Here is a 10,243-nt window from a genome sequence, read left to right as displayed (position 1 = left end):
AACAACCTGTACCAGCCTACCTGTACCTAATTACAGCCTACCTGCCTTATTTGCTATCTAACACCTCACTAACTAGCCTACCTGTACCTTAATAACTAGCCTACCTAACACCCTGTAACTAGCCTACCTGCCTTAGTTCTAGCCTACCTAACACCCTGTAACTAGCCTACCTGTACCTTAATTAACTAGCCTACCTAACAACCTGTAACCAGCCTACCTGTACCTTAATTAACTAGCCTACCTAACAACCTGTAACTAGCCTACCTGTACCTTAATTAACTAGCCTATCTAACACCCCACTAACTAGCCTACCTGTACCTTAATTAACTAGCCTACCTAACAACCTGTAACTAGCCTACCTGTACCTTAATTAACTAGCCTATCTAACACCCCACTAACTAGCCTACCTGTACCTTAATTAACTACCTTACCTGGGCACTAATTAGCACGGCATCTCAGGTAAGAAGTGCCGCGACAACAGCCCTTACTGCAGCTTTTGGGCTCAAGCTGGTGAGTGTACAGCTAATGCCAGCTATATGACCATCTTCTGTAAGCTGTCTTGTGTCCTCTGTGATGACGCAGGTAAGCTTTTTTTGTAAGCTTTGTGTTAAGCTGAGGGGTGTGTTTTAAGTTGGGGAATGTTTGTGTTTTTTTTTGGTTAAGTTGGGGGTGTTTTTGTAAAGCTGGGGGGTGTTTATGTTAAGCTGAGGTGTGTTTTTGTTAAGCTGAGGGCGTTTGTGTTCAGCTGGGGGTGTTTTTGCTAAGCTGAGAGGGTGTTTTGCTTATGATGAGGCTGTTTTAAGCTTAATTTATATATGTTTTCAGCTTAATTCACACTCACCAAAGAAAACGTGACTAATTTTCGTTTTCTATGATGAATTTAAGGACTAACTCTTTCATTTTCCTTTCAGTTGTCACCGAAACGTGTGAGGATAAACACAAGTACTGTCTCGCTTGGTCTGAGTCTGGCCAATGCCGTACAAACCCAAATTACATGTTATTGTACTGTAAACAGGCTTGTAAACAATGTGTAAACAATTTTGAGGTGGTGTAAACATTGTAAACAAAGAATAATACGAGTTTAATGGCTATTTCTTGATTCAATTGATTGTTTGATATTGTTTGTATACCTGTACTGTCTAGGTATAATATTAAGTAATGTAAATTTGTATGGTAATTTTCCTGAATAAATAACTATTAAACAAGATACAAAGATAATGATTTGACTAAAAATTCCCTCATTACGTCACTCCCCTCAGCCCCTATCATGACCCGTCTATTATGTGGGTTTTTAATATGTATGTATTATGTAACCACACACACATACATACACACATACAACCACACATACACCCACATTAACCTAATCTAATAGCTGTAATATTAAACTAGCAAATAAAATATACTTAACAAATAGCTTAAGTAAAGACTATAAATTTAAGTAATAAATAAATTTCACTTATATATCTAATTCTTATAAGTAGAAAAATACCTAAAATTATTACTTTTTTGGGGGTATAATTATAGGTATTATAATTATCGTTACTAGATAATTATTTCATATATAATAGCTATATGAACGAAGATGAAAGGTAATATTATGAATTTGGGGTAAATATAGGAATTCGAGATCACCCCTAAGAGGAAAATCAAACAAGAATTCAATTTATCTAAGTTTTCCTCATAGACCCAAGTTGTCACGCTGGCAAGACTGTAGAGCATTTAACGCCACTCTTAACTACCAATAGCAGTGAGAGGTAGAGATAGAGAGTGAGAGAGAGAGAGAGAGTGAGATAATGGAGATACGTAAGAATCGTCTGGGATTGAGAAGGTTATCATTACGGGTGTTTGTGATCTGTTCGGTTCTCCTGATGAGTTGTGTTATCTTGTCTCAGGTGATGTGAAATGTCTTGTTTAATGAGATATATTGTTTTTACCCTATTCTAACCAAATCTAACCTAACCCTAACCAAATCTAACCTATTCTAACCTAACTTAATGCTATCTTAACGTAATCTAACGTAATATAACGTAATCTAACATAATGTAGCACAAACTTAACATAATGTAATGCTACCTTATTATTATTATTATTATTATTATCATTATTATTATTATTGTTATTATTGTTATTATTATTATTATTATTATTATTATTATTAATGTTATTATTTTTATTATTATTATCATTATTATTGTTATTATTACGTTTTGTTGAGTCATTTTCCTTATATTCTAGGAAAAATAATTTAGCCCAGTAAATGTTTTAGCTCAGCGGTAACTAATGTAAATATTTTTGATCCACAGAGAGGAAACGAGTCTACCCAAATGACAATGAACGAAGCTCGCTGGCGTGTCAAAGGCCCGCTCTCCCTAAATGACTCAAGAGTTCTATCCATTTTAAGACAATACCATCTATCCCCACCATCCATCTATCCTTATAACCTATCCACCGATCCATTATACACTAAGATGAGATATTATGGTGGATGGAAGTTTATATATAACCAGATTGAACAGATATTTGGCGATTATCATGGAGGCTTTTTTGTCGAAGCGGGCGCGTTGGATGGTGAGAAGCTGTCTAATACGCTTTGGTTAGAACAAAAACTTAATTGGACAGGACTATTAATAGAACCGAGTCCGGAGAATTACGCTAAGCTGGTTAATAAGCGGAGGAAAGCTTGGATATCACATACATGCTTATCCACAGCTAAATATCCAGAAGAACAAGTGATGGTGACTTTACTGCGAAGATATCTAAACGAAGATCAAGTCACCCGCGTAGTCAATGACCACCGGGGGTCTTCCTATCTCCTGGGAACATCATTGGAAACAAATATTTACGATAAATTATTCCAAAACTCTGATAAATCGTATTCTCTTGTTCAATGTTTCCCTTTAGCGTCTTATCTCATGGCTTTGAATATAACTACGGTTGATTTCTTATCATTAGACATCCAAGGTGCTGAAAAAGATGTCTTGAGATATATTCCCTGGGACAGTGTCAATATACGGGTCATGGTTATAGAGGTTGTGCATTACGAGACGATGGACCGCCATTTTGTTGACGTCATCACCAGTAAGGGCTACGAACTCATTTATTTCAGATCTGAAGATTATATATTTATTAGAAAAGGTGATCCATTAATACTCAAACACAATATATCTATGATTTATGTTTAATTATTGTGGTTATTTGTAATTAATTTAACCCCTTTTAATACAGTGACGACATTTAATTAGATATTCACCTCAGAAGTAACACTGTACACAAGGGATTAAATTAATTTCAAAATTATACATAAAACGAGTTATGTATAATTCATGTATTCATTCTATGTATAAATTGTATCCATTTTCATGTGATGTATATATGTGTGTTACCTTCAGTGTATACAATAAGGTGAATATTAATACATAGTTCATAAGTATTCTGTGGCTGGTACGTGTATGTGTGTCTGTAATTTTAACGTTATTGAATAAATTTAGCTATTCATATTGTCTGAAATCCCCACAACAATAAAACAATCTTATAAATAAAAAAATTCCTAACTGAATGAAAAAATAGCCGAACTTGGGATGAGAACCTGCAGTAAATTAAACCCAACTTGGAATATGTACGTGTTTACATGTATGTACACACACACACACACACAGTGGCGGCTCGTGCAAAATCAACTGGAGGGACTGGAAGCCTCACACAACAGTAGGTGACCTACCTCAGGTATGAGTTGTAGTTGATGTTTTTGTTCACCTGTTCATCTGAGAGCTTGTATGTTGTGTTAATCTGAGCTGCAATGTTCACTTTACCCACCAACGATGTTATTCATATGTTTGGCTGACTGCTCATGTTTCTGTGGCAAATGGCTCAAGTCAGTCACACCACTGCCGAGTCCCCACCAAACAATAAGCAGAATAAAGTATTTGCCTCGTCACAACCACACAGCCATAAACGCTGCCGCAGTGGCGTAGCTAGAGTGTGTGACGCCCGGGGCGGCCCTTGAGTTTGCCCCCCCCCCTCCCCGTGACCCCACAGAAAATACATATTGCACAGTGACTCACTCTTATATATATATATATTAAATAGTTTGTGTACCATTATAATATTACTGTACTTTCACACACTCAAATATAGTATGCTTTAAATACACCCCAAACATACTTAAACTTTATAAGCAACAGTTAAAGAAAAAGCAAAAACGACATATAGGATAGGGAAAAAAGTGTAAAAAATTAGGACCATCTTTATTTCTGAAATGAAAACTACGACTTTCTACAAAGTAACTGTTCTTGTTTTTTTGTTGGCAAATTCTTCAATGACATTGTCAAAAACTATTTCATCTGTCAATTGTCAGACAAAAGCCACCCCGATCAAAGTAGGGGGCTTTTGTCTGGGTGGCTTTTGTCTGTACCCCAGTGAGGATAGTGTCTTAGTATAAAATCGCAATGCTGTGAAACAAAATCTTAATATTTAATCTCAGTACCACAGCAAAAGTCACATCAATATTTTTTAACCAATACTTTAATATTTCTTACCTTATAGTCTTATGTCTTCCAACGAAGTAAATAACTGGATCGAAAACACAAGAGAACTTAAAAGTCGTCTAGCCTCCCCTCGTCTTGTCACGATGGAGACTTGTGCAGAACTGAAGTGAATTGCTTGTAACTGGTGGATTGGTCGGCTGTACATGAACTGATATGACCCGAGACTGCATGGTTTTGCAGCTACTGGAGACGTTAATCCTTCCCTTTGTATCGGCGGCAAGTTAATCCTCGTCGTGTCTGACCTAACACCTGACCCACACCACATGAGCTCACTGGCGTACTTGTTTGAAGTTGTTTCCTTAATCCTCAACAGGTTACAGGTTGTGTGTGTGGCGGGGGGCCTCATAGCAAGGGTGTAGCTCATGACGTGGCCGTGATGATGTGGGTCAGGTGTTAGGTCAGACACGACAAGGATTAACTTGCCGCCGATACAAAGGGATGGATTAACGTCTCCAGTAGCTGCAGATATGGGTGATGAGCAGACCCAAAAGTGCCGCCCGGGGCGGACCGCCCCCCCCTAGCTACGCTAGTGCCTACTGGCTGGGAAGAAGGGGAGGTGAGGTGTTGACAGCCAGGCGGGGAGACTGCCAAGTACGTAGTTATCAGTGGAGGCGGGAGAGGTCAGGGACTCAGGATTATACAGAAGAGAGAGAGAGAGTTAAAATTTTTCGCTTTTATAATGTCACCGACTTGACTTGACAGAATGTAACTTGCATTGCTGGAATTTTGGCACGATAGCGATTAATTTGAGGATAAACATCCCATAATTTGCATTAGAGATAAAATTTTTAGACCTTTAGCTTAGTACATTTGAGTACAAAGTGAGTACAGTATAATACAGTGTGTTGTTCAAATTTATAGCTTTTTATTAATTAACTTATTACAGGGTGTGATAATTGTCCATAACTTTTACAGCATTACTGTTGGCTTTTAGTAGTTGTGCAACATATCTTAATGTTCCCCAGAAGATAAAAATTCACTAAATGCGTCCCGAACCATCGAAGCTGCCGGACTATCAGGTCCCGGGATAGCTGGGTCCAACCTGTGTGTTGCTGAATATTGAAAGTGTAGTATTAGTAAGGTTTAAAATTGTTTTATTTTGGCTTCGTTAAAATGAGAAAATAAAGGGTATGTGGCTGTATAGTAAAGTGAAAATGTTGAAATTATAGTTATTTAATGAGTAAAATACAAGTTACGAGGTTTGAAAGTGAAATTAAGGGGGTGGTTTGTTTATGACGAATGAATAGTTGAAGTTTAAATATATTGGTTTGTTCTTTTGAATAAATCATCATTAATGGAGTGTTCTAAGAGAGGGTGGTACTGTAGTAGTGATGAAGTTTATCAGTGTTGCCAAATAATAAGTAAATAATGTAAAGAAATAAATTGGTTGACTATGTAGAAGTGTTAATGTGGCGACTACAGAAGGGGTTAATTAGAATGTTTGAAGAAAGTAAAATAATGGGTGTGAAAAAAATTGGGAGGTCTAAATATTGAAATGTAAATACAGCATTCCCTTAAAGCTCGCTAGGTTAGGTAAAACGGACCCTGTGAGAAAGCAAAATCCACGAGTTTTTCATGCCAGTCCCAGGAGTGTGCAAAATACATATATAAATAGCTATATGCACATGTATAACAACATTATGCATGCATAAGATAATATAATATTAAAATGAAATAACATAAATAAATAAACATAAACATGAAATAATACTGTAGGTCCACTCAGTGATAGTTAGTTGTGGTAACGGCATGTACAAGCTGGACAATTTTGTAATTAAGAAGATTTGTGACCAGGTGAGAAGGCCAGGTCACCTGACCATCTGACCTGACCACCAACAGTTGTGTGCTATTTAAAGATTAGTAGGGTCATTACCTAATACCTGACCATTGTGGACCTGGTCTCACCCTCCTCTGTATATATACACCTTGATTTGTATTTCTCTCTCTAGTCTGTACTCACCCCTGAAGATGTGAATTACACGAAAGCGCTTGGGAACTTCGTGTTTCTTCTTTTCCTTGTGGTTATCAGCATATACCTAGATCACGCACCTACAGTGATTTACTTGCATATATATATATATATATATATATATATATATATATATATATATATATATATATATATTTATATATATATATATATATATATATATATATATATATATATATATATAGCTTGTCTTTATTAAGACATCAGAGGTACCGTTGTTTCCATTTTCCATGTAATGATTTTATCACATATATATATATATATATATATATATATATATATATATATATATATATATATATATATGTTTATTGTATTAAGGTTATGGGAGGAATGTAGTTAAATTGTATTGAAACATGGGATGAATGTTAGAAATGGAGAGATTAAATAAATTAGGAGAAATAGCAAAGTTGAGTGGAGGCAAATGGGGCATGGTGAAGTGTTAAAGGAGTATGGGAAGGGAGGTGTTTTAATGTGACAGGCAGGCAGTGAGGAAGGTGATTTGGAAACAAGACAAGGGGGTTAATATTTGAAGTAAGTACTGTGCTATACTGTACTGTACATCAGTTGTAGCATTAATGAGAGACATCTGTACTGTACATCAGTTGTAGCATTAATGAGAGACATCTGTACTGTACATCAGTTGTAGTATTAATGATGGACATCTGTACTGTACTGTACAACAGATGTACCATTAATAATGGCGTTACAGCTACATTTATTTCTATAAATTGAAGGGTAAAGTCTACATATCTCCCTTAATATTGATCTAATTGATCTGAAATTAATTATGAGCAAAGAAACCTTAGCTTAAAGTGCCACTTTGTTCAATGTTCTTATGAATGCAGCAGATGAGTGCTAACAGGCATTAGTCGATCCATAGTTTACCATGATGAGGTGTATCAAGTGAAACAAGTATATGGAGCAAGTAACAACATCACTACATTATAAGATGTTGTAACTGATAGACTAAGGTTAGGATATAAGTACCTCTGGCAGTATGTTCCTCAAGCAGATGTGAACAACACTATATGAAGTGTGTGGCCAGACATATGGCCACACACTCTGGCAGTATGCCAAGCACAAGACCAAATGTAAAGTGTGTGGCCAGACATATGGCCACACACTCTGGCAGTATGTCCCTCAGGCAGATGTGAACAAGACCAAATGTAAAGTGTGTGGCCAGACATATGACACAAGATGTTCCTCAAGCAGATGTGAACAACACTATATGTAGTGTGTGGCCAGACATATGGCCACACACTGTGGCAGTATGTTCCCCAGGCAGATGTGAACAAGGCCAAATGTAAAGTGTGTGGCCAGACATATGGCCACACACTGTGGCAGTATTTCCCTCAGGCAGATGTGAACAAGACCAAATGTAAAGTGTGTGGCCAGACATATGGCCACACACTGTGGCAGTATGTCCCTCAGGCAGATGTGAACAAGACCAAATGTAAAGTGTGTGGCCAGACATATGGCCACACACTCTGGCAGTATTTCCCTCAGGCAGATGTGAACAAGACTAAATGTAAAGTATGTGGCCAAACATATGGCCACACACTCCAAAACTACGTCCTTGACTGTGTGAAGATAGAACCTGAATATTAACCCCAAGTGCAGTACAGAACAGTACAGTATAATATGGATCAGTACAGTATAATATGGATCAGTACAGTATAATATGGATCAGAACAGAACAATACAGTATATTATGGAACAGTACAGTACAGTAGTCCCTCATTAATGCTACAACTGACATACAGTACAATACAGTACAATACAGTACAGTACTGTATAATATAGATCAGTACAGTACAGGGTTAAAGCTTCACATATAACAAAGACAATGTTGAATCTTGGTCAAACAAACACTAAAACAGTCACCAGGAAAGTGATCTGGACAATAAATACTGACTCCAGTTTACTGTATACACAATGTAATAAACTAGTGACCCAAATTTATATAAAATACTCATCTCTATGAGTTATTGGCAGTCACCTTCAACATGTTATTTAATAATATTCTATCTAGACTCATTTCCAGCAATAATTACGGTCATAAAACAGTAAATTATCATAAATATTACCTTGGCTCCTCCCCGGGCGTCGTCCAGAACAATCTAACATTTGGCTCTCAACTCAAAATATAAACCAGCCATGGAATCTTCTGCTCATTAAATTCCATAAATACAAAAACCTATTATTTTAATGATTCTTTACTCATAATGAATTTTAGGGCAATTACAGCAATATTAATTTAAGACATCCACATACAGTATCTGAAGACCAGCCATTACTGTACACATGTTCTACAATATTGGGGTTGTAATAAAATATTCAGCAATAGTTTAAATACTTATATCTCATTCTGTAAGATATTAATGTTTGTGGCACATCATGGCCAAACATAAAGTGTATACAGGCAGTCCCCGAGTTACGACCGTCAGACTTACCATCACCCGCACTTATGAACGGGATCTCAATACATTCACTGCAAAAAATTTTAATTAAAATCCCATTTTTTTCATTATTTTCATCATTATATAATGTTTAACATCACTTTATTTACATTATTTTTGATATATGGGATATTATTGTTGTTTTGTATGGGCTTTAACCTAACCTAAACTATGGGTCGAGGAACTTATCTCTGTTGTAAATTAGGGACGGCCTGTATTAACATAAAACTCTATATTCAAGTCCACAAAATTAATGCCATTCTTGTAGCAATCATTCTTTAAATACCATTGCTAGATAAACACATGCCAGTACTATTAGGAAAAGTTGTATATAAGAAGAGTAAATATCTAAATATTGTATGTTAATTTCAACAAGTCTTCTGCTTGACATGATCAAAAAACAAATTTTAACCCAGAGTTTGACATTTCAGCATTGGCTACTATAAGAAAATGACTGCCCAAGGATGAATTTATATATAACCAAGAAGAGTTACCTAACTAAGGTACAAGATGCTAACTGAACAATATATTAAACCCTGAGTTAACAAGTTGCATGACCTGGTGTCAAGGAATAGTCCTTGAAGACCGGACAACTCACCAACTGTACTGGCTAACCATTACCCAAGAACACCATCCACAAATCTATTAACATCCAGGTCCCCAATTACTGCTGGATACACAGACGCCTATCCATATGTCCGATTGACCTGACTTAACCCATCCAAACCTAACTTAACCACAGATCAATAAATTCTTGCACCCAAATAATACTTTAATAAATTTGTTGATTTTCTAAGCTGGATTTAAGATTTATTGTTTGACTTGAAATAAAAATCCATTCCTCGTTGCTTGGGTTCTCTTCCCTGATTGGTCCACGCGTTCTTGTGTTTAGTGGTCCTCGACGTCTGAAACAGGAAGTGGTTTTAGTACAGGTATTCAGTGCTGTGTAGTATATTAAGCTTCAAAAAGACCTTAACTTAACCTAACTTAACCAGACCTAACACAATCTAACCAAACTTATCACAATACAACCTAATCTGACCTAACTTAAGCTTACTTAGGGAGCTAATCTTCAGGTGAGCACTTGAGGGTAACTAATCTTCAGGTGCTTCATAAAGGCTAAAATTATGACAGAATCTCTACCCTAATACACCTCGGCTACATCACCAACAACAGCCATAAGCCGTCATGCAGAACTCACCACCCTGTGATCCTGGCGACTCCACTCTGGGGCCACAACGGCA

General features: G+C 36.6%; 2 protein-coding genes and 1 long non-coding RNA gene across 4 annotated transcripts in view; 2 read left to right on the top strand and 1 right to left on the bottom strand.

Moving 5' to 3' along the window:
• The window catches only part of LOC121857510 (zinc metalloproteinase nas-4-like), a 7,710-nt gene extending 6,515 nt beyond the window's left edge, over positions 1–1,195 (top strand). The window contains exons 11-12 of one of the 2 annotated variants that reach the window (XM_042353593.1): positions 460–582; positions 912–1,194. In XM_042353593.1, coding sequence (XP_042209527.1) covers positions 460–582; positions 912–1,054 — 266 coding nt within the window. In that variant the 3' untranslated portion in view covers positions 1,055–1,194. Of the gene's footprint in view, positions 1–459; positions 583–911 lie in introns of both variants that reach the window. The other variant, XM_042353594.1, reaches the window with a different exon arrangement.
• A 500-nt stretch (positions 1,196–1,695) lies between these two features.
• Positions 1,696–3,453, top strand: LOC121857522. The gene is made up of 2 exons (XM_042353605.1): positions 1,696–1,895; positions 2,307–3,453. Exons 1-2 carry the CDS (start codon positions 1,797–1,799, stop codon positions 3,183–3,185), a joined length of 978 nt encoding a protein of 325 aa, XP_042209539.1. The 5' UTR covers positions 1,696–1,796; the 3' UTR covers positions 3,186–3,453.
• A 5,429-nt stretch (positions 3,454–8,882) lies between these two features.
• LOC121857559 lies at positions 8,883–10,243 on the bottom strand. The gene is made up of 2 exons (XR_006087233.1): positions 10,201–10,243; positions 8,883–9,904 (listed from the first exon to the last, which is right to left on the bottom strand). It is a non-coding gene; the product is annotated as an uncharacterized LOC121857559 (long non-coding RNA).

The sequence above is a fragment of the Homarus americanus genome, unplaced genomic scaffold, assembly GCF_018991925.1.
Source record: "Homarus americanus isolate GMGI-L3 unplaced genomic scaffold, GMGI_Hamer_2.0 scaffold19065, whole genome shotgun sequence".
Lineage (NCBI taxonomy): Eukaryota > Metazoa > Arthropoda > Malacostraca > Decapoda > Nephropidae > Homarus > Homarus americanus.
This window is presented reverse-complemented; position numbering and strand designations above follow the sequence as displayed.